The 26,697-nt window shown below is 29.6% G+C and overlaps 1 protein-coding gene across 5 annotated transcripts in view; it reads left to right on the forward strand.

Annotated features, from left to right (window-relative positions):
• LOC107445027 (Vesicular acetylcholine transporter) overlaps positions 1 to 26,697 on the forward strand; it is a 299,143-nt gene that overhangs the window by 39,366 nt on the left and 233,080 nt on the right. The window contains exon 2 of one of the 5 annotated variants that reach the window (XM_071184879.1): positions 20,477 to 24,034. The exons of the other annotated variants lie outside the window; for them this stretch is intronic. Coding sequence (XP_071040980.1) covers positions 21,017 to 22,747 — 1,731 coding nt within the window. The 5' untranslated portion in view covers positions 20,477 to 21,016 and the 3' untranslated portion in view covers positions 22,748 to 24,034. Of the gene's footprint in view, positions 1 to 20,476; positions 24,035 to 26,697 lie in introns of those variants that run through there. 5 annotated transcript variants of the gene reach the window in all.

Genomic DNA, 26,697 nt, shown 5'->3' on the forward strand with positions numbered 1-26,697 from the left:
TTGAGTTATCAAATCAACAATCCTTAGTTATCGTCTGCTTTGCGTGTTTGAGTTATCGAATCAGCGATCCTTAGTTGTTGTCTGCTTTGTGTGTTTGAGTTATCAAATCAACAATCCTTAGTTGTCGTTTGCTTTGTGTGTTTGAGTTATCGAATCATCAATGCATAGTTGTTGTCTGCTTTGTGTGTTTAAGTTATCAAATCAACAATTCTTAGTTATCGTCTGCTTTGTGTGTTTCAGTTATCGAATCAGCAATCCTTAGTTGTTGTCTGCTTTGTGTGTTTGAGTTATCGAATCAATGTGGTGATCAGGAATATTTCATGCCAAAGTTCTAAAAACATACATTTATACATTTACAAAACACATTTACGACAAAAATTTATTTACGATTATAGCAATCTTGAGTGACAATCTAGACGAGTGGTAGCTATCGATCACCTATTCTTTCGAAAAGAAGAATAAAATGAAATATTTTCACTACCAGTATTTTGACTCCTCTGAAAATTAGTAGTTCTGAAAATAGCTTTTATAATATCAGTAATTTTTTTGAAAAAATAGTTTGGTTATTTTTAATATTTTATGTAACATAAAATAATACATTATATCAGGCAATTAAAAATATAAATATTCTGGTACTGAACTGAGAAATGATAATCATATAATAATTCATTTAGTTTTCAATAATGGAAGATACTAAATTAGCGAGTGAAAATTTAATGATAATTCATCAAATCTGACTTCATTGCTGACTGAGATTTGAAGCAACCTTAATTTGATGGTAGAATGATCCTCGTATACGACTGAAAAACAAAGGAATAATAAACGATATCAATATATTAGCACCCATGTAAGAATTCGATGCAGTGTAGAGTATTTGATGTAGTTGATCTAGATTAGTTATAAATATAACAGCGCTCAAATTTGCTGCAATCATAGTTTGTTGGTAAATTGATCTGCGTATATGACTGAAAAGCAAGGGGATAATAAACGATATCATTATGTTAGAACCTTCGCCAAAATTTTATATAGTTTAGAATCTTTGATGTAGTTTTTTCAAATTAGATTTAAATATAAAAACGCTCAAATTTGCTTCTATCAAATTTTGATACGAATCTTATCAGCGTATACAATTGAAATACAGGGAATGATAAACGACATGAATATATTAACACTTAGGTGGAGATTTCAGGTAATTTAGAGTATTTGATGTAGTTTATCCAGATTAGATTTAAATATAACTACGTTTAAATTTGCTGCAGTCATAATTTGGTGTAAACGTGAACAGCGTTTGCAACTAGGCTACGGAAAAACGATATTGTTAAAGAGTAGATCAAAATTTAAAAACTATTTCAACTGTCAGATCATAACCTATTCATTGATTAAGAATCATAATTATTCACCTTTTTTTTTATTAAAGTAATGTAACTAATACTTTTTTTTATTCCTTATGTGTTCTAAAAGGGAAAAGGAAATAGTTGTTGATACGCCTTTAATTTTATTTAGATACAAAAACATAAATTCATCGTTAAATGTATAAAAGAAGAGAGAAATTGTTCGATGCAAAAACAGTTATTCAACCTCAAAAATATACTTGAATGTTGTTTTTTTCTACATACGACTGGGATGCAGAAAAATACAAATAGGGATTTTTCTTAACCGAAAGTCAAGACCTGACTCAAATTAATCCCCACAAATCCAACTGCGAGAATGAGGTACAGGAGAATAACATAAAGTAGAGATACGCCATAAAAATAGGTCCCAATTGCCAGTAGATGTGAGGGTGGATACAAAACAGGGGAGCAGGGTAAACGGGCAAAGCTCCTAAATTCAATTTGTTGCTCGGTCGTTCGTCTTAAGTACTTACATTTCTCAGGCAAGGAAGGCAGGTACAGCGAACGTGCGCCTTGCTTTGATATAAAGGGATTATATACATATTGAAAATAACAACAGTGGCTTTTCTTTACGAAACTCTTCGAAAATTTCGTATTGAGACTGGATTCATTTGCATTTTAGTGTGATTGGGTTGAATAAATTAATTTGAGCAATTATAACTGATCATAAATGTGAATATAGAATGGTAAACTGAACTATGGTGTTTCCTACAAAATGCAAATAACAATGATGCATTTATGCAACACCATCTTTGTTTTTAGAAAAAAGGAATCGTCCTTTAAAATAAAACAAAACAGATCTGAGTCTTATAAACTTAAATCTCTTCAGGAATATATATCGTTAAACAGCTGACTCAATATTGAGTGAACAACTACTAATGATCAACTTCGTAGTCTTGTAATTTTGAAACCAATCCAGAAGACAAGGGAACTCCTGAACCAAATATTGAGAGAAGTATGCCTTCATGAAGGACATTTCGATGGAACTAACACGCATTTGCGTTATATGGTGAAGAAAACCTCCCACCGTTAGCCTGATGACAAGGGGACTCTAACCCATTATCCGTTTACCACTGAGGATATTTAATATCAGCATTGTTGTCGATGCGAGCTGGATGCGAAATTCGTATCTTCCTGCCATCCCTGGGATTTGAACACGGGTCATCTGAATGGGTGGTGAACTCTCTATCCCCATAGCCACCACGGCTCAACCTGTATCTTATTGAAAAAGTTCATGCTTCAAAGGTCCTCAATAAATTAAGAAAATCACAGTGGCGTTTTTCTTAAGAATATATTCGTTAGTTTATTCACTTCCAGAATTACAGTATATTTTTTTCCATTTCTGATCATTTTATCCAATCTTGAGTAAGGATTAAGTGTGGTTATAATACCAGCGTCGAAAACCAATGAGTCTGTTTCGATTGATTGCATAAACTAAGTCCCATGTATTAAATTCATAGCAGTGATAATAATCTCAGCAGTAATAATTTTTTTACTAAAATTTTAATTATAAACTAGAATTTTAAAATAAAATGTATTCATGATGCATGGCCTATAAATGCTATGCTTTGTTCAACTGCTATAAATGATATTCAAGGCCGTTACTCGGAAGAAAAAAGCCAGTTGTGAAACAATTTTTATTTTCGCACACATGCTTATTGAAAAATAGCATATTTTTAATATTTGCTATCTGCAGAGCACATATTTGCAATATACAGTGTTTAATATTTGCCATCTATAGTACCATCCTTGTCAAATGCAATTGGGTAAATGAGCCTAACATGCTCTTTGCCCATTTATTGTATCAATTACAATTATTAGGTTGATAAATTAGTACACATGGTTACCAATTTTTTAATCGCTTTTTGTGAAATTTTTTTCCAAAGGTAGCTAAGTTTATACTTTAGCGGATTATTCCTGGTTTTGTCAATTACATATCAGTCATTTTCCAAACCACTATGTGCAAATGATTTTTTAATTTTGAAATACTTTTCGGTTTATATGAAATAATAAAAACGATTCATTTCTTCAATCTTACACTATTCGGTTGGTTGATACGAACTCCACTCTCCGCTCGCACCGACCATAGTGCTTACGTAAAATATCCTCAGTAAAATATCCCATCATGGGTTAGAATTCCTTAGCTGAAGGGCTAACCGTGGGAGGTTTTCCGAACATTGTAATGTAAATGCGGGTTAGTCCCAGAAAAAGAAAACATTCCACGTAGGCTTTGCCCCTACACTTGATCTAGGAATTCCCTTGTCTTTTGGTTAGGTTTCAAAATTACAAGACGTAGAGCGTTTATAGTCGTAAACTCAGAATTGGATCGGCTGTTTAACGCCGGTTATAAATTAAAATTAAATCTTACTCTATAACTTTTTTTTATAATTTATACTAGTTGTTAATCCTGTAAATTGTTATTTCACCACCAAAATAAATATTACGGGGCGAAGATCTGAGTTAAAAGAAAGGGTGTCAATTGCTCTATTTTCTGCCAACGATTTAATAAAGTGGTAGAGAATTAGAAAATTGAATCGATATTTGCTTAAATTTACTAACATTTTAAAATCCATACCTCTAAATAACTGGTACAAACAGACGTTATTCATAACTAATTGATTCATTTTTATTTATACACTGGAGAGCCAACACATTATGACCAACCTCCATCTATAACAATGGGCTCGCCCAGGTTTTCATAGTTTCTCGCCCAGGAACAATGTTTTCATGGGGCACATTAGGACCCATAATCCTCATAGAACAACCCCTGTAAGCTACTTGAACAAAGTTGCAGACCAGGTTCACCCATTCATGGCAACAGTTTTTCCTGCGNCAATGCCACGGAGGCTACTAGCAGTTTTGAGGGCTAAAGGTGGTCCGACATGTTATTAGCAGGGTGTAATAATGTAATGGCTCTTCGGTGTATATTATTACCACGAATAAAAATTTGCTCACAAAGCGGAGAAAGTTGGCAGCTTAGTGAAATTCAGACTGTTTAACTAACAATGCTTTATTTTGAACACGCAATCTAAAACTCCTAAAGAAGCTGATAGAGAAATCATGAATTAAACTATCTTTCCAAAATAATTAATTATGCTGGAAATTCAACAATATCAAATGAAATATTTTGATGATATTTTGTTTTATATATTTTTAAATATATATACATTAAAATTCTACTAAAATATTTTGTTGGTTTTAATTATTGAACAAAGAAAACAGTTTAGTTTCACAAAAAGTACTCTATTCAACTGTATTAAATATTTCTGGTACAAAATGTTTTGTTTCAGAATTAATTATTTCAAACCTAATTTTTAAAAAAGATGGTCTAATTTATTATTATTACTTTGATAGTCTCATCAAGCATATTAATTTTAATGATAACTTCCTCTAAGATTCAAAATTCTAAGAACTGAAAATGTAATTTCATTTGATTAAAGGGAAACCTAGTTTTAGAATTCCACCAATGTTGGATTGCCTGGGGACATATTTTCAAAACAAAACTGTCTTAAGATATTCCGTTTCTGTTTTCTAGACTACGGATTAAACTAAACTGATTTTATTTTATGAGTTATTTCTAGGAAAAATGTAATTCTCACTTAGAAGGAACAAAACATTTAAACGTGTAAAACATTTGCATATTTCAACATATATCGTAATGAGAAACGATCTAGCTGTCAAAACATATACTAGAGTGTTATAACTGAATTCAGTATTTGTTTTTCGATTGTCAGATGCAATATATAATTGCAATGATAATGTTTATTTTTGATTCCGATGTTTACTCAAATGAGATCAGTTAAGATTATTATACGGCGAAGAGTCTTTTCAAATGCCAGTTCGTTAAATTTAATTGAATTTATAATGGAAAATGGAATTTTCAGTTTTATTGTTAGAATAATTCATAAGTTGTATTAGCTTCATTTTTCATAAACTGGATTACTCATATTCTTTTGTTTTTTATGATAGGTTTTAAAAGTTTATTCTCAAATTCCATTTAAAACTAAACAACCAATTCTTAAATTAATTAATATTTTTTAATTGTTTAAAATGAGACGTTTTTAATTATCAATATTTTTAATTGTTTAAAATGAGATGTTTGCAATCATCAATATTTTTAATTATGTAAAAATGAGTCATTTAATACACAAGTTTGTTTAAATTGTTTGAAAATATAATATAAAAATAAAATTTTAGTATTATATTAGTTAATACCATTCATTGCTCCTAACTTTTGTTTCTTACGATAGGTTTTAAAAGTTAATTCTCAAATTTCATTTAAAACTAAACAACCAATTCTTAAATTAATTAATATTTTTAATTGTTTAAAATGAGATGTTTTTAATTATCAATATTTTTAATTGTTTAAAATGAGACGTTTTTAATTATCAATATTTTCAATTGTTTAAAATGAGATGTTTAAAAATCATCAATATTTTTTAATTAAATAAAAATGAGTAATTTAATGCACAAGTTTGTTTAATTTGTTTGAAAATATAATATAAAAATTAAATTTTAGCATTATTTTAGTTAATACAATTCATAAGATGTATTGTTCCGAATTATTGTTTCTTACGATAGGCTTTAAAAGTTTATTCTCAAATTCCATTTAAAACTAAACAACCAATTCTCAAATTAATCTATATCTTTAATTGTATTAAATGAGATGTTTAAAATGCCAGTTTTTTAAGTTTGATTGAATACACAATAGAAAGTAGAATTTCTTAATGTAGTTTGAATTAATCATAAGTTGTATTAGAGCAATTTTTCATAACCAGTATCACTTGTAGTTTTTTGCTTATTACGATAAATTACGAATATTTGTTCTCAAAACTTATCTAAATTTAAGCAATAAATTTCTAAAATTTATCAGTATTTTAAATTATATAAACTGTATTTAATGTTTTGTAATGTATAGAGAAAAAAACGCTTTGTTTCTACTTTTTTGTTACCTACAGATTAAGCAATGTTAATTCCATTTCACGAATTGCTTTAATTAAAAATATAATTCTCATTTGCATACATAAAAGAATTTGCATATATTATGAGAAATGATCTGGCTGTTAACATATATTTTCTTTGTCGTATAACCAAATTTAATTATTTCTTATGGAGTGCTACTTGTAGTATGCTGCAATATCCTAAATGGAATGAGAATGTTTATTTTTTTCCACGGTTTTCTCAAAAGAGATCAAATTAAATTAGAATTCGGCAAATGGATGTTTGAAATGGCAGTTAGTTAAAACTTAATTGATGTGGAATGCGAAATTGAATTTTTAGTTCTAATGTTGTTTGAATTGTTCATAAATTGAATGAGCTTCATTTTTTTTAAAAGATGGAACACTCATAACGTTTTGTTTCTTACCAAAGATTTCAATAAATTATTCACTAACGCCATTTAAAACTAAATAAGTTTTAATATTAATCTATGTTTTAAATTATATAAATTGTATTTTATGCTTTGTATTGTCGCGTGTAGACGCTATTTTTAATTGATTCTTTGCGCATACTTTTACTATTCTGTTAGCTACATATTGAGATTCATTTTAAGAATTGTTTTATAGAAAAATTTTCTCCTCACTCTGCGGAAATGAACAATATAAACGTGGTGAATTAGCATATATGTTATTGTAATGAGGAAAGATTTAGCTGCCAAAATATATTTAATTTTGTCTTATGAATGAGTTTAATAAATATGTTACAATACCCTAAATACAATGGAAATGTATATTTTTGTTTTCTCAAGAGAAACCAATTATATTATGATATTGCAAATAAACGTAATCGAAATATTGCTGTAAAGTTAGTTCGTTAAGTTCAGTTGAATATATAATGGCATTAGAGTTTTTAGTAATGTTGTTTGATTAGGAACTCAGTTTAAAGAATCTGCATTGCTCGTAGCTTTGTCCGACAGCTGAATTTGCAGTCTTTGTGCTATTTCTAGTCTAGTTATGAATTTGTTTTTGGTGTATATCATACCTGCCAACTTTTAATCCCTTCCATTATCATTTTTCCCAGTGGTATTAAAATGGAATTAAAACTTCAATTTTAAGCAAAGAAATACGTTGTATTTGAGAAAACTCAAGTTAACAAACATGATAGTAACTCATATTAATATATGTGCTTAATTTTTGTAAGAATAGTGGTGATCGAAATAATCTAAAAATTAAGTTTATAAAAGAAAAAATAGCATATACTTACTACCACTTTAAATATGAAAATAAAATCTTCCGGAAAATCCGGAAGAGTTTGGCAGGTATGTGTATATACATAAGCTGAAAATGAATAAAATAAGACAAATAATGGTTTACTCTGAAATAAAAACTTCGAGTTTTGTTGAAAATGTTTAGTAAGGAAACATATTTCTTTTTTCAGGATAATACCATAGTTGCCAGCTTATTGTCCTTCCGAGAATGATTTTCACCAGTGGTAGTAAAATAAAAATTGAAATACAATTATGAACAGAATTATCTGTTTTAATTTACTCCCAGCTGAAAACTAACATCTCAAAATATTGATAAATTTTTATGTAGTGGTGGCCAAAATCATTTCGAAATAAATTTTGAAACCCAAGAAACAAGTGGGAAACATGAATTTTTCAACGAATTTTAAAGTATTAATAACATTTTAACACGTTCACACCGGGGTGACCCACCGGTGGGTCACGCTAGATTGTCTCATCGGGCGGCGCACCGGAGTAAAAACTGGTAACAAATGAATTTAATTTATTAGTTTTTTTCCGGGGATAATAAAAATCCATAACTACGAATAGTTTTTAACGAATACAATTTTTATATTGAATTGCTTCTTCGTCTTGATAAATTTCCTTACAGTGAATTGTTATTGTTGAGAATAGATTAACTCCTCCCGAATATTATCTAATATTGAAATAGTTCTTCTACCAGTATTTTCTCTTTTCCGACCCGCTTTCAGGCGCAACACCCGGCGTGAACGTGTTAAGCAAAATGCGTAAAATTTGGTTGCCACGCTTAAAAATTGGCCAAATAAAATAAATTGAATGTTAAAAGCATTTCGTGCATTTAATTTATTTTTTAAAGAATTTGTTTGTTTCTTCAACTCCTCCTATAACTGAAAGCCTTCACACGGTTTTTTGTAGGTAGTCCGATTAGACCACAATGATTTTAAACTAGTTAACGAAAAAGCCATCTAATACAAAATCTAGTAAAAAGAAGAAAGTGGTAGCAAATATATGTCTGAAATTTTTTTAAATTTATGAATATGATTGGTTTGTCTTATTTTTTTGTCAACCACTACAGATTCAATTCTCAAATATATATATATTAAATTTCTCTCAAGTGTTTTTAAAATGGAAAAAGGCTGCTAACGGGCCCCAGGCTCCCAGATAAATGTTGAGAATGATGATGATGTCTTTAAAATAGTAAGGGCCATTTAGGCATACCTGCGAACTTTTACGCATTTGGCGTAAAATTTTATTTCTAATTTCAAAGTGGTAGTAAAGTGTATGCTATCTATGTATTCCTTGCAAAGTAAAAAATAAATTTTTAATCTTTTTGATTACCACTATTTTTAAAAAAATTAAGAATATATAATAATATGTAATACAGATGCAATAATTCGTAAAAGCTTTTTCATTATTAAGCTTATGTGTCTGCCTAATACTGTAATTTAAATTTTATTAAACTACCACCGGGGAAAATCATCTTCGAAAAGATTAAAAGTTGGCAGGTATGCATTTAGGCCTCAGATGTCCAGTTCTACAACTACGAACGAACTTTTAAAATAGAATTTGGGATCACGCGCACAACTGGTTCACTTTTTAAATAGTCTGCGCAGACTACTTACAAAAAAGCATGTAGAGGCTTATTTAACTGAATAATATAATGCTGTTTTGAAACACTGTGAATTATCGTATAAAAATTACATATTAACAATATCAACAATAGTTTTGTTGAAGTAATTTTCTTAAAAATTATTATTAATTTAAATGTTTATAAGCATTTTGATTTTGTAAATTTTGATCAGATAGACCTGCCACTTCAAAAACCCGAAGACCCTAGTCAGACTGAGAAACTTGGTTGTGAAAAATTGAAAAATAAGTAATTTCACGAAGATACCGCAAGAATAAATCCTTTTAATCACATGATGGGTTTTTTCTTTTAGCGAGAAATTCAATTTCTTTTCATGTAAAGATCACGTGATAGGAAAACATAAAACCCTCTAAAAAGTATACTTTTGAGAAAGAACATGTTTACAATCGCAAAAATCAATCTTCTTGTATTTCATTTTTCTTACCGCGCGTATGCGAAATTTCACGCATTAAAGAACGCAAAAAGAGAAAACCGTCTAAAAAAAAAGCGAAGGAGCGCTATTGAAAATTGTTACAGTGTTTGTTTTGAATATCTCGTTTAGTCTACACAGAATAAGATTTTTTTTTTGCTATAGAGAAAGATCATGTTCGGTAAAAAGATAAACAAAACTTTCAATTTAAATATTTTTTTTATCAAATTTTATCATTACTTTTAAGAAAAACAAGACTTTTCAATTTGAATTTTTTAATATTAAGAAAAATTTTGTTTTTAACATACTGATACACCCATACAAAAATAATCAGTTTTGATAAAAACGTTTACGAAAATGTAGAAAAAATTAATTAATATAATAATTAGCGCTTTTTCATTTCACTAAAAGATTTTCTTACAGCGCATAATAAACAGAATATTTTTTTATTGAACTGAATATGTTTTAAATAGTTTTTTGAACTATTCTAATTAATATTTTGTATATCTAATTTTGAATATCTAATTGCTCCATATTCATTAAAATAAATATTTTTGTACTTTAATTAACTAAAGTGAAATCTCTGATTTAAATTAGAGATTTATTTTTAATTATCACACGCATTGTAAACCAGAGTTTATCTTCTTTAAGACTGCTATTAAATGATTTAGCAAAACCATTTTTGTTTTTTTAGTTATATTATGAATTCACATTTATTATTACACATAGCTTAGTTCTCTTAATAAATTATTATTTTTTTAAATTAAAAAACTGTTCTTTTTCTAAAGAAAAAGCATTGCATGGTTGAATAACAAAGCTTTCAGCATGTATCAAAGTAATTTACACATCCTAATGGTGTTTTAGTGTTTATTAACTACGTTTATTACTTTTTAATTTAAATTTTATCAGTAAAAATATTTTATTAAGATTAAGTTTTTAAATTTTCTAAAATGTTTTGACAGTTGATAAATGAAAATAGTCTGTTTCCCTCTTTGATAAAATTATTCAATATTTTAATCTAATTATGAATTATTTTTTTATAGTTAATAATATAATATAATAAAATACAAATTTAATAATTAAAATATATAATAAATTTTTTTTTTTGAAATTATAGTTTTTAATGAAACATTAGAAATCAGATTCAAATAGATGAATAAAAATATAAAATCAACAATTCATGAGTATAATCAACAATTCATATAAAATCTATTCATCTAAGACAAATTTTTAAATAATGAAAAAAGGGATAAAATAATAAAGTTCAGCTTTTTATATTTTGTTTTAAAGACCTTTATTTTTTTTAAATATGTAACTTTTATTTTCATACAATTTAAACAAAGTTAAGAATGTGTTATTTTGAAATTATAATCTAAGTTTAGGAGTATATAGAAATTAAAATACTTGCGAATACTAATTATTTTAAGATGATTCAGGATTCGACAAAATGCTTTAAAAAACGGTAGAGAACTACAATAAAAAATATGTTGATTTTCGGTTAATTTCGCAAATTTTTTAAGAGGGCTCTACCATCACCTCCTACATTATAAAGCCTCCACACGGTTTTTTTAGAAGTAGTCTGCGCAGATTATTTAAAAAGTGAACCAGTTGTGAGCATGAAACCAATTTCTACTTTAATAGTAATTAAGAGAAATTTATCATATATATTTGAGAATTGAATCTATAGTGGTTGAGAAGTAAATAAGTCAAACCAATTATATTCGTAAATTAAATACATTTTTAGACATACATTTGCTACCACTTTCTCAATTTACTAGATTTTCTATTAAATGGCTCTTTCGTAAACTGGTTTACCTTCATAGTGGTCTGATCGGACTACCTATTAGAAACCGTGTGGAGGCTTTCAGTTATAGGAGGCGTTGGCTCTACGCTGCTTCTCTGCGACAAAGTAGATCATCACATAAGCTTTTAAATCATTTAGAAGTATTGGTGATTAAAAGCCCATAAATCGAATTTACAAAATCAAGAAGCAACATTCCATTCGAAAATATTTCTCAGCTGTTCGGAGTAAGTTGGCATATTTGTATCGTGGAACAAATTTTTTTGTTTCATTTATATAAGTACTTGATCTTGCATAATTCAGTTGTGGGAATTTAAAATCTCAAATTAGTTTTGCTTCTAAAGTCATAAAATTTTTTTTTCAATATAATATTTTTAGTTTACTTTATTTCTTTGTATGAATGTACAAGTTTATGAAGAACGTGTAGGTTTAGAAACATATACACTTGTCTGATTCTTTAAAAATAACAATTAAAACAAAAAAATATACCTTACGTACCTTAATATATAACATGAGGGACTTTAATGTATCGTTTTTTTCCTACCACTTTCTACGTAGCAGTGTAGTGGAGACACGTAGTAGTCAATTGAGAGAGTTTTAAAAAATCCTGGTTAGAAATATATTAAGTTGCATGAAAACTGTAGCTTGTAGACAGAATCCGATTGCAGATTTGAAATGAACGATGCGAAGATACGTGAAATCCATTCAAAAATCTCATGCAGCAAAATACGAAGAAAATTTGTCCCCCAAGGTCATCTATCAGTTTTTTAAATGTTTTAAAATTAGTTTTCATTGAAACATAACAAATCTGACCGAGAGGCCAGGAGAAGCGTTGGTAGGGCACTGTGCTCATGTCCAAGAGGTCGTGGGTTCGATCCCCGTTGGCCGAAGACTTCCCGTGTAGCAAATAGTGACAGATGCACGTTAAATTTGTCGAGTCACAAAGTCCTCCATGTTCTCATAACAAATCCTACCTCTAGAGGTTACTGATCCAGGAGTTTCCTTGTCTTCCGGTTTGGTTCAAAATTACAAGGTAACGGAGTTGAATATTAGTAGTCGTAAACCCAAAATTGGGTCGGCTGTTCAACGACGGTTATTGAATAAAATCTGATCTTGAGCATCGATGGCTCAGGGGATAGAGCGTTCGACTTCCATTGAGTTGAACCGGGTTTGAATCCCAGTGATGACTGGTCGATAAGAATTTCGCATCTGACTCTCACAGAAAACAGAGCTGACGTAAAGCATCCTCAGTGGCAGACGGATCATGGGTTAGAGTCCCCTTGACGTCAGGTTAACCATGGATGATTTTCATGGCTTTGCTTTTTATGTAACGCAAATGCGGATTAGTTCCATCAAAGAGGTCAAATTTCTCCCAATGCTTGATCCAGGAATACTATATTGGGTTCAAAATTATAAGGCTACGCAGTTGAACATTGATTGTCGTAAACTCAAAGTTGGGTCGACTGTTCAATGGCGGTCATAAAATATAAAAAAAAAAATTCTGATTGAAATAATTAAGTAAAAAATAGAATAAGTAATTCACGAGTTGTAATTTTAAGTTTAAATTTTAAATAATGAGAAAAAAATTGGTAAAATTTATTTCATAATATAGGGTAAACTAACCAGTGAAGGAACACTTAAGCTTCGCTTGCCTTTTAAAAAATCGTATTAATTTCAAAATTCGTAATATCAGTTAAATGACAGTGTCAACATATTTGTTACTAATTGCAAACTAAGCAAAAAAAATTTCGAGAACTTACATAATATTGTTTTAAAGTTTTGGAGGTTCAAATAACAAGTAGTAAGAAGACCCAGTGAAGGAACAGCTCTTACCAGTGAAGGAACACAAAATTGCCCAGTGAAGGAACACTTAATTTTGGTTATTTTTTAATGCTCTTTATGAATTTTTTAGCCATACAAATACAGTCGGACATCTATTTAACGAACTTCCATTCTACGAATTTCCCTATTTTACGAATTTTTTCGAGGAACCAAGAGCATTTTGGAAATTTTTTTGTAAAATAACTTCCATATAGCGAAGTGAATTTTCTATTTAACGAACTTTTCATTGAGATCCAATTTCCCTATTTTCCAAAATATTTCTTAACATTTTAAACTTGTTAAAGCAATTTATGGGGGAAATGACATTAAATTAATTTTCGAAGCCACTGCTTTATGAAATGTATTACTGTTTTGTCTAAAAATTATCTTAGAGAAAGCAGTAAATTCCCTTTCCCTTTTTGTTTGCACTTCAAACGAAAAACTCACTTCAAATTAACGGATTTCATCCGTAGCAATTTAACTTAACGCAAGTGGTAATGTATGTTTAAAATTACTTTTATAATAAATGCAACTATATTTTTATACATAAATTTAGACTTTTTTTAGTTGAAAATGTATATAGCATGATAGTGTAACACTGGATAATGTTTTGCTCTATTCTTGCTTTCCATGCAGATTTCTTTTATGGTTGAGATTTATATGATAAATAGTAGATACTAGTTTACAAGATAAAAGTGTATCAATTGCTATTTTAATTATGTCTAGTGTTTAAGAATTTAAAACCTGTTTTGTGTTGTTTAAGTATTTTAAGAGGTGATTTTCTATTTAACGAATTTTCCATATAACGAGCTTATTATTGGTATTAAGTGATTTTGTTAAATAGAGGTCCGACTAAAAACAAGACTATTTGTGAAATTATGAGATACAAGTACTTGTAAAATGCTAACTTTTTTCTGTAATCATGAACTAGAAATTAAAGTGATGTTAAATACAAAATAAATTTAAAAAAATCGTTCTTTCTTATAATTTGACAGTCAAATCTAAATCATTGTGTCATCCGATGCTGTTTATTATCATTATTATTTTATCACCTTTTTGTTTACTCTTTTTCCTCTTATTTCTTGAAGCTTTTTTTCTTTTTTAAGTATTTTTTCTTTCTTTTTCTTTTCCATGTTCTCTTGTTTTAATGTTTTTTAGATCTTTCAGCCTCTTGAAATTTTTGCCATTTCTCTGAAGTTAGTGCAAAAGGTAATTTATTCGCTTTTCTTCTTATTTGACCTTTCTTTTTATCATCAATATTTGGCCAATGTAAATGGCTCTTCCAAACTTCTTCTGATTTTTCAGCAACATTTCTAGAATGCCTTTCTCGAAAATAGACGGGGGAAAGGTGTCTTGAAGTTTGAGGCAAATCCATCTCTTGTTGACTTATATCTAGAGGATCTTTAGAAGTACTGATTTTACTTACAGAATCATTTCTTTTTTCAACTAAGAGAATCAGCATGAGGACTCATTTCAAATTCGATATCTAATATGCATTCATTATCAATACTAGCTTCAGTTCCTAAGTTTGACTTAACCAAGTGGTCTTCTTTTAATACGTGCTTCTTCCATATTGGAAAAAGTACAGGCTCTTGGACATTTTCGATATTAGACTCTTCCGTCAATGCTGTGTTAAAAATTTACAACATATCTTGAGGGATTTCCCTCTCAAGCTTCTGAAGAAATTGAGTATCGTTTCTGTTTAACTTTGTTTTTTGTTGAGGAACTTACTTCTAAATTCTAACATTGTAAAGTAGTTTCTATAAATTATATAATCACGTTGCTATCCTATAATGATAGCTTATTAGGAGTTCTTGGTGCAAAAGCCAGCGAAAAAATGTTCTATTTTTATGATTATATTTAATTAGTTTTCGATTTGTAAACATAGTTTATTAAGTTGCCTAACATTTGATGTAACTACACACCCCGTTAATAAATATAAATTATAATTTTTTCATAAATTAAGCTATTAAATTAACATTTTGAACTGAAATTATTTCAGGAATTATTCATACAATTTTTAACAAAATTTCGGTTGTCCTCTATATAGCAGAATTACTTATCCTAGAGTCATGTAAAATCATATATCACACATTACTGTTCATTCACTGGAAGTATTCCCAGTGTAGGAATATGCCTGTTTCTTCACTGGTTAGAAGCTGGTTTTTGTCTTTTAAACAGAATTTTGATGTATAATATGACTAAAAGTACAAGAAAATTACGAAATTTCTTTTATTTTCATTAACTGAGAAATGAACCCAGTAAAGAAACATTTGTTCCTTCACTGGTTTTTCATCGTTTGGTGATCCAGTGAAGGAACATGCCTGTTCCTTCACTGGTTGGAAGTTGTTTTTTGTCTTTTAAACAGAATTTTGATGTATAATATGACTAAAAGTACAAGAAAATTAAAAAATTTCTTTTATTTTCATTAACTGGGAGAAAAACCCAGTAAAGGAACACTTGTTCCTTCACTGGTTTTTCATCGTTTGGTGATCCAGTGAATAAACACCCCCTTATCTCAGTACTTGATTATGCTATGGTGCTTTAAAAAAAATAAAACGTAACTTCAATAACTATATTTTGAATTCTCTTTTTCACAGTGAGAAAAATAAGACTACTACATGCAATTAATTCCACTTCAAACATATAAGTACAAACACTCACCTTATAATTTTTTCAACGAAACAAGGTGTTGCAGAGATAATAACAAATTCAAAAATTTTTTCAGAGAAATCTATTTGACCAGGTAATCCAAAATATTGCTAGATGACTTCCTATTGTTTGGCAGTAAGCTATTGTTACCAATCAATCTAAAGAAAAACTTTCAAATTCTTATTTTTAATGAATATATATGAAATGTTCCTTCACTGGGTAGTGTTCCTTCACTGGTTGGTTTACCCTATTTTACACAATTTTTTTAGTATCTTTATTATCTTATATTTTTTAACGTCTATTTTCATACAAATAAAATAAAGTTAGGAATATAGCTTTTGGAAAATATCCCACTTGTAACATTCCCCATAATCTTTAAATGTTGCTTGTTGTTATAAAGAACTAATCCATAAAATTTGAATTGCCTGGAAATGCTGTTTTTTATTATTAAATAGTATAAAAATTTAATTTCATTATATTGTAACAATTATCAATAAGATAATTTATTCAACAACGCATTTCATCGAAAAAAAATGTGATTAAAATGTGATTAACAAAAATATTATGGACACATTATTTGAATAGTTAACTTATTGAGCAATTTAATTTATTAAACTTCCTAGGAATATTATAAGAACCTAAGCAAATTTTACTTAGGTTGTTTACTTTGCTAAAGGTTAAGTGTTTGAAAGATAATGAATCAAAGAAAAAATACTGAAAACTATAATCAGTTCGAAATACAATATGCGCTCTCTTTTGTATTCAGTAAAGACAAAAGTTGGCAACAACATCATCTTAGTCAAATTGGGGCATTATCTCTGTGAGCCCAAATTTAGGAGAAAATCCCTCGCCAAGCCACCATCTTCTACATTTTGCAGGTGGATGTAATCATCCTGAGTGCTGTTCTCCATTACAAGGCCTTAAGTCCGCTCGGTGTGCAGGTTCTTTCTCTGCCAGCACGTGCTGCAGCCTACACTTTTAACGGCCTATGCCCCCCTTTCCCCTTCATTCTCTTTTTATAGACCTATTTATTTATTTATTTTTTACTCGAGCCGGAGTTCCTGTATCCTGGAATTTCTTTACACGGAACTAGCCTTTTCAAAACGAATTTATCAAGCTAAAACGCGCCAACTCTTTTTATTTATTTATTTACTCTTGGTACCTCTCTCTCCTGTTCTGAGTGTAGTTGTAGAAGGGAAATGTGATTGGTGGATGTTGTTGTAGCACACCGTTTTAATGCTCGAGTCATGTGAGCCGACTTAAGTCTGTAAATGACGGCGGGTGTTTTGGGACGTTTTAGGGATGTTTTGGCGAAAGTAGAGTTTGAAGACTTAAGTAAAAGTTCATGTGTTTCAAATTAATGTTCATTTTTTTCTGTTAAATATATAATGCATGTTGGCTTCTCAGATTGTCTGACAGCGGGGTACTTTGATAATTAACGACAACCAGAGGGCTATAATAAAATATTTATTAACTATCCCCGAGCCACAAATTTGTAAATTATACAAAATTGTAAACCGGGAGTAAATTTTAAAGTGATAAATTAAATTATTAAGTAAAAAGTTGAGGTTTTGAATACTACTTTTGTTCTAGACAGTGATAAGTATAATTTTTAATGTTAAAATTAATCTTAATAACATTGGCGAACAATCTTCTTTTTGCATTTGTAGAAGACCTTATTCAATTCGGGTGTGAGAATTTCAAATCTAAAATTAGTTTTGTTTCGAAAACTACAGATTTCTTTTTCAAAATGATATTTTTAGTTTATTTTATTTTTTCTCATAATGTACAAGTTTATAAGGAATGCATGATTATACATGCATGCATATACACTAGTCTGCTTCCTTGCGAATAACATTTAAGATAAGAAACATATGATCTTAACTTGCCACATCAAAAACTCAAATGCATTTTCTCCTTCCTCTCCTCATGTCCTATATACAGGAGAAATGGGAACACTTAGTTGGCAATAAATTATAAAAATTCCTGTTTCAGTCTATATTATTGAAATAAGTCGTGGTGGTTCAGGGGATAGAGCGTTTGCCTTCCAATTAGTTGAACCATGTTCGAAACCCAGCGATTGCCAGTCTATTCAAATTCCGTACCTTGCCTACGCCGACCTCAGTGGTAACGTGAAATATCCTCAGTGGTAGATGAATCATGGGTTAGAGTCCCCTTACCGTGAGAGATTTTCGTGGTTTTTCTCTCCATGTAAATCAAATGCTGGTTAGTTCCATCAAAAAGTCATCCACGAAAGCAAATTTCTTTTGGATTGGGTTCAAAATTACAAGGCTACGTAGTTGAACATTAGTAATCGTAAACCCATAATTGGGTCGGCTGTTTAACCTTGGTTATAAAATAAAATATAATTAAATTTCATAAATACGGTAGCTTACAGAGAGAAACAAATTGCAGATTTAAAATCAGCGATATGAACATTAAAAAAAATTATCATACAACCGAAAAAAAATTGTTCCCTAGCGTATAAGAAGGAAAACATTGCTCAAGAATTTTTTGAATTGTTTTTAAACGATACTGAAACAATTAAAAAATTTCGAAGTTTTAGTTATGTTCGTTTGTTTGGTAGTTCTAGTCACGTGTTACTTGTCGTATTTACTTGCTCAGTACAAGTTTTGGTTAGATTCAAATAGAAAATTGTAAGTCGGAAAGAAATTTAAAAAAGATAACTGCTTGTAATGTACTAAATACGTTGGATTTTAAAATTAAAAATGAGTTTAAATAATAACTGATTTGATCAAACATTATATTTTGATCTAACTAATCCAGTATAATGATTTAAAATATTCAAGATAACAATAGACAAGTAGTATAACAGTATAGACGAGACACAACAATTGACAAGACAAGCATTGCTACGTGCAAACTCTTTTAATTATTTATTCTTGGTGCATATCTTGTCTGTTTTGAAAAATTTTTTAAACACTACTGAAACAATAATTAAAATATTTCGTAGTTCTAATTATGTCCAATGATATAAGTTTTTTTTAAATTTTTTATTAATTATTTCATCATTTTTTAATACTATCCAAACTTTACAAAACAATCCAAATGTTTATTTAGCAATGTGCAATGTTATATAATACTATTGAAATGCTGGATTATTTTCTTTATGTAATTTTAAATGAATCATGTATTTCATAAAAAAGGAAGTAAACAGTTAACAGAATTATTAATTTTTTGCAATTAAAATTAAATTGCAGAGTAAAAAGCAATTGTAAGAACTACTGAACGTAACTTATGTTGATTTAATTCAAACATTAGTCTGAAGTAATAATTTGGCACTGTACGATTTATGGAAAACTAAATGAGGTAGTCAAAGTTAATCCGAAATTATTTTTTTTTGTAAGCATGCATTTTAAATTCTTAAGAAAATTATTTATTTAAATCATCTAATGTCCAATAATCCTCAGACTATGAATTTACATTATTTAATAAATTTACATACATTCTAAATGCTGTAAAAAATATTTTTAGTAAATAGAGAATGTTATACTTCAATATTTGATTTCATATTTTCAAAAAAATAGTTGTGATCAGGGTATGATTATATTTTTCAAAAGCAGTAGCAAAATGTGCTAGTGCTACTAGCGAAATCAAGGTTAATACAAGCATGTTTTAAAGCGGTAACGAATTTCGTTGTGTGATGCAGAAAATTCAATATACTCATTGCTGTGTGACTTATTGCAATAAAAAGATCTCTCAAAGGTAATTATTAAATATGTGTCCTAATATAAAAGCTTAAATACTCAAATGCGACATTCTGAATACGTCGGTAGTAATAATACCGTATTTAAAACATCGAGATTTCAAAAACAATCCGGAAATTACAGGGCTGGAAGTTAAACAACTAACTGCAAAAACTGCCAAGGAAACGATCAGGATGAAATCGTCGCTAATTGAGAGCGCCAAGAAGTGATAACTCTGATTCGAAAAATTACACGTCGTAATAACATTGTATTAAAAATACCTGAATTTGAAAATGACGCAAAAAAAAGACGAAAAAAAATGATTGAAAATCCAGACAATTAGACGTTACAAGCAACTAGCATTTGGTATTTTTTAGCTAACAATTTGCTACTTGCTAGCAAACGAAATTGAGCCCTAATCTTGATTTTAGAAAGGAAATTAAGAATTATTTGAACTAGCGTCCATAGCAATTTTTTAATAATGTGGGAAAGATTTGTGGAATTACAATGTATGAGATAGTGCAGCTTTAGTAGAAAAATATTACTTTTTTTCTTTAGTTTATTATACTGTTTACTGCATTGTTGTAATTAAAAATATCATAAGTTTTATTAATCATACTTAAACTATTGTAATTATCACAAATAAAATTTTGTTTTTAGCTTTTAATGATTAAAATTCGTTAAAAAGGATACATAAAAGATACATTTCGTAAAAAGGATACATTTTCCCTAACCTGTGGCCAAACGCCTGAGTTTGTGTGAAGAATATTCAAAATTTTAATTTTTACTGTAAAATCAACAAGTTAGAAACAATTTCTAAAAAAATTTTTTATTTCTATTTCAAGGGCTCCAGGCTCCTGGCTGCAGGATAGGGAAACGTGTCCAGATGTCACACCCCGACCTTGGGAGTCGCATAACTTCAAGAACTGCTGGAGTTTGTGGCCGAAGTAGGACGACGTCCTTTGATGGTAATTTAGAATACGAGCATGTGCGCTCTTTTAAAATCTTTTTCTGGTGACAAATGTGGATGTTTACATCGCCACAAAGAAGGTATATTTCACTTAAATGCATACAGGAGTAAAGTTATATACAGAAGATCTACTGCTACTACTTTATCTACGGCACATAGAATCATAAATACATATTCTATAAATAGTGCATCCTAACGACTGACAGAAGTGACCCAAGAAGTATTCCTTAGAAATTAACCACTCCAGTTCTTTCAGTATATTGTTCTAATACATTATATGAATAATGTTGAAAAAACATAGTTAGTTCTAGAATTAAAAAATAAAGAACTTTAAAAAAAAATTTGGATGGAGTGTACTTATTCATGGATATAACCGAATTCATCATTAAAATATCTCTACCTTAAGCTAACAACCATGACAGTCATACCAGTCATAAACATGGACGCCGCCCAAATTTGGCGGCGTGTCAATGACAAATTGGAACACCCCGAAAGCCAAAGGAAGATGGTTCTAGTCATTGTTTGTATTGCCTTGCTGCTGGACAACATGTTATACATGGTAATCGTGCCAATTATCCCAACATATTTGCGTGAAATTAAAACTTGGGATACGGAGACTGTGAAAGGAGAACGGATATGGGACAATAGCACAGCTCCTGAAGGAAGCAATCTGAGCTATTGGAAACAGGGCAAAGATAAGATTCATTATAAAGGTGAAGATAGCGCTATAGGAATGCTTTTTGCTTCAAAAGCTATCGTCCAGCTATTTATCAATCCCTTCTCAGGGACAGTCATTGATAAGATTGGTTATGACACGCCAATGATGATAGGACTTACTATAATGTTTATTTCCACAGCTATGTTTGCATGTGGACAAAGTTATGGTATCCTTTTTTTTGCCAGAAGTCTCCAAGGTGTAGGATCAGCATTTGCAGATACCGGTGGTTTGGCTATGATTGCTGATAGGTTTACCGAAGACGAAGCTCGAAGCAAGGCAATTGGTATTGCGCAAGCTTTCATTTCATTTGGAAGTCTTGTAGCACCACCTTTCGGTGCATTCCTGTATGAATTCGCAGGAAAAGAAGTTCCATTTATTGTCTTAAGTATGATATCTCTCATGGATGGATTTGCTCTTCTGTTCGTAATGAGACCAGTGAAAATGGCCATGAAGCAGCAAGGCATTGAACGTCCAAAAGGAACTCCCATTCACAGGTTGTTCATAGATAAGTACATATTCGTTTGTGCAGGTACATTAGTAATGGCGAATGTTTCCCTTGCATTTTTAGAGCCAACACTAACTCTATGGATGGAAGCAACGATGGATAATGTGGATGAATGGCAAACAGGAATGGTATGGCTACCCGCATTTATACCACATGTAATAGGCGTCTATACCACAGTAAAACTGTGCAAGAAATACCCCAGGTACCAATGGGCTATTGCAGCTACTGGGTTAGGACTTGAAGGTATAAGTAGTTTATTTGTCCCTTTGTCGAACAATTTTTGGGTACTCATGATACCTTTATCTGGAATATGTTTTGGTATAGCGCAAGTGGATACATCATTGTTACCAATGCTTGGTCATCTAGTGGATACACGATACGTATCTGTGTACGGTTCAATTTATGCCATAGCGGATATATCCTATTCTCTAGCATATGCGATCGGTCCAATTATAGCAGGAGGAATCGTTTCTACTGTAGGATTCGGAGGTTTAAATATTCTGATAGCCGTCACCAACCTTGGATATGTACCAGCACTTTTTATGTTACGTCACGTATACGATTACGATACATTCAAGGAAGAACAAATTGATCTTGATGAGATTCCAGCTCCACAATACAAAACATTTACGGTGAATAACGGTAATGCTGTAAATTTGACAGAGGAATCAACCAACCTGCAACCAGATTTATTCCAATCTCAGCAAAGCCAACCTCAGCAACAGCTGTTCCAAGGACAGCCAACAGCTAATCAACCTGTAGTAGACACGAATCCGTTTCGTCAGCCACAGCCTATGACCAATCACTCTTCCAGATCAACAACACAAAATACCCTTCCTGAACAGCAACAGAGGAAACCGAAGCCTAAAGGTTATAGGTCTGCAGACATGGAAAAAATGATAAATGGTTCAGACGAAGATTGACAGTAGGTGTATATGATTAAAATTATAACATGCCCCGTTGTTTTGAACTAGGAACTTGAGAAGATAAATAGTTATGACGTTCTTAAATGCTAGATGAGACTTGTTGCAGATTGACAAAGAAGCTTCACGAGTTCTTAGTTCGAACCGTATAGAACTTCTTATAGGATAAATGAAATTTATCTAGGTATTAATTGAGTGTTCTAAACACATTTAATTTATTCTTGATATCTATCTGCATGGAGTAATGAAGATGATGAAAGAGTTTCAGCAATCTAATTTGTGATAATCCTTCACAGCAATAATCAAAGAATTTGATTAAGCCTTGTTATCAGTAATTGGATTTTGTAATGTTCTGTAAAGAATAACTGAGAGATAGGATTTTCACATAGCATCTCGCAAGTTGGCGTACGTGTATTCTCTGCAAGCTCTGTAGTAAAGGGAAATTGTTCCATGTTAACGCCGTGACTCAGAACATGCGTACATGAACCTGCAGGATACTTCACGAAAGTGCAAAATCTCTCTAAAATATGAACTTTAAATTTTAGTTAGAAATTCTAGAAAATTTTTTATCTTATTTTACGAAAAAAGGAATATTATTTTGTTCAATCATTAATGTATTACTTTCTTCAAACACATTGTTTAAGAATGTTTTAAAATATTTGTACAAGAATAAGTTACTTAAAAATAATTATCATATTGATGCTTGAAACTGATGCTAAAACAACTAATTTTAATGTTATGTATATTAATGTACTTTTATTTAAGTTCATACTATTTTATTTGCTTTAAAAAACACTGAGCAAATAAATTTAAAATAAGAAAAAAGAACTTTTATTACCCATGAATACTTTAATTTTCGGAAACGGCAATTATTTGAGAATCAATATTATTGTTATAGTCGATATGCACTAGTACTTATAGTTTCAGTTTTTTTTTTTACAAAAAAACTCCAGGGTTCTATTGATTTTCAAATAATATTAAAATCTTATAACGATGTCTTAGAATACTTTAATTTACGTGTTTTTGAATACTTAATTTTCGGAAACGGCAATTATTTAAGAATCATTATTATTGTCATAGTCGATATGTACTTGTACTAATAGCTTAAATTTAAAAAAAAAAATACTCTCTAGGGTTCTGCCGATTTTCAAATAATATTGATATCTTATTACGATGTCTTAGAGACAACCTAATCCTGAATTAAGTTAATAATATGCAAGTTAAAAACTTATTTGCTATCTGTATGTTTTTTTTCATATTTCAAATTAAAAGAAAAAGAAAGAAAAATCTATGAAAATACTAAAATATTTCGAATTTGTTAAATGTTTCTTTTTAAATATTGTGTGTCTAACGGATAAATTCACTCTTCTGCTTCTGTGCTTTTGATAAATCCATCTTTCCATTACTATATATCATTCAATGTATAACGCATACTGTTTGCTATATTTTTTTCCCATGAAAATCATATTATTTGTTTTGATTATAATCTAAATGCAAAAAAAGTTACTTTCGAACTTTTTTCTGTTAGATATTGATAAAAATATCTAATAAAACACTTTTTGTGACTTCAGTTTATAAAGTATTCTTTTTTTAATTAATATATTTATTTTGTATTTTTAATTGCAACAGAAATTATAATTTGAAAACTAAAGGTATTTATCATCAAATTCAATCCGTATTTAACCAAATCATTACCATTTCGTTCATAAATATTAATTAAGAACGAAATTTTAAATAAACTGAATCATCACTAAGACTTTACCTTATTCAAGTTAGAACATATAATCAGGTATAGTAAATTACGGAAATTTTATATATGTAGAAAATAAAGTAGTTAAGCTGTGCTGGATAATTTACTTCAGTTATTCATAATAAATAATAATTTTAATTATAATAAATAAAATATATTTATTTCATGAATTATGAAGTATTATATTTTATTAATCAGTATTTATTAATCATATAAGCGAAGTTCATTTATTATTCGTTTAATTATCACCGATAAAAATTGTAACAGTGTTAAACTCAAAGCTTAAACAAGTTGAATTATTAATAACAGTTTTCATGCAACGTTACAAGACAAATTTTATTACTTTAATTAAATTGGTTAAAGCAAAATTTTTATGCATGCAACTGACGTAAAAATTTAAAATTATTAAAAATTTTGTTTATTCAATTTTTATTAGTTTGTTCAACACTTAATCAATTCATATCTTCAATTTATATTGAACATAAACGCAGAAATTTGTCTTTGAACCTGAAATTAATATCTAAGATTTCATTTAAAGTTTTTCAGGGATCGTATTAAGTTTCAAATACGTGATCATAAATAGTAAGTAAATCATAAATTCAGGTTTCAATAAAACATAAATTGTGAACTGTCCCTAAACAAAAATAAATAAGTATGCAAGGTTGAATTTAAAGTCTTGCAGAGCTAATTTTGAGTATTATACATGTAAGTTCCATTTCAAAAATTGAATTTGATGTATAACTGTATAATGAATTCCTCAAATGAAGAAAGCAATTTCCTAATGTTTATCTTAATCATACATGACGTTCTTGCAAGGTGGGTTACTCAGGTGCAATTTTTGCATGTTAAAATTTATGGTTAGATCTTTTTATAGACCTTACAACGATGAGAACACGTCCCTAATAAATACGTAGCCACATGAATAAAATGTATAAGAAATAGCAAAACATGAACACTCATACCTTTCTTGTACTCTTCCCTCACAATGACCATGTCTTAATGAAGGGCACTATTTTGCCTCATGGCATTATGCGAAATATTCAAGGTGGAATTCTACAAAAAAATTTTTTTTTTGCTAAATTTAAAATTTTAAATCTGTTAAAAGATATTACGGTGGTCAGGTTCCATATTTACCAAATTTCTGTTAGCCAAATTAAAAAAGTATTTTATCTTCTGGATTGCGCCTGATTTTTCATCACTTGTGGACAAAAAGTCCACGCTTTTTTGCTTAAAATCATACTTTTAAATTTTTTAGTTTAAAAATGTGGTTGAATGTAAGCAAACTGTAAAACATATGCAACATTTAGGTCTCCAAAAATTTTAATTTAACTCGAAATCTACACAATTGACCTAACCTAAATATTGATTGAAAATTTAACTCGTGCACGTTTATTAATAATGGTTAAGGCTTTCTCTTAGATTCTGGGAAACGTAAGTGTTACATAATATAATAATTTTTTTACTGTTATTTTGCAATCTAAACGTTGCCTTTTTGAATTTGTAAACTAAAATTTGTTTTATATTATGTTTTTACGTTTTCAACAAAAAAGTTGTGCTTGTTCTAGGAGATTCGGATAAAATTGTTTTGGTAGATATGTGTCAGCAAACCACTTGAAATTCGGTATTTAATTTTATCTACAGTTCGATTTTGAATAAAAGGTTTTTGTTATACATAGAACAATTTATGGCGAGAATAATGCAACATTATGTGGACAATTCATGGCTAGGTATAATTTTCTACTAGATAAGTAACTTCAAACAAGCATGGTCCTTATAAGGGAAAAATACTTTTTATGATTCATAATATTAACGTCAGTTTAATTCTGACCACACTACTCTACTATTCATATTAAAAAAATACTTTAAAACTTTTTTCACTCTTAAAGTTGTACCCTTTAGACGCACATTTGTACATATGTATAAAACCATAGGTAAGTGTTATGAATGTTTGCAAAAGCTTGAGTGCAGTATATAGCTCAATAAAACGTGATTATAGTTAAAGAGATCAGTAATATACAGTACTATTACATTGTATAAGTGAACTGATGATGTTGTAGCTATAACTATTGTACGATATTTTCGTTTCATGTTATTGCTTTGATGAGTTGAAAATTTTAAAAATGGCATTGTAGTTATAAAAATTTTTTTGTGTCGCTATATGTTGTTTTCAAATTTCAGTTTCAGCTTGTATTGTTGTGGC

Source organism: Parasteatoda tepidariorum, chromosome 9 (genome assembly GCF_043381705.1).
Source record: "Parasteatoda tepidariorum isolate YZ-2023 chromosome 9, CAS_Ptep_4.0, whole genome shotgun sequence".
Lineage (NCBI taxonomy): Eukaryota > Metazoa > Arthropoda > Arachnida > Araneae > Theridiidae > Parasteatoda > Parasteatoda tepidariorum.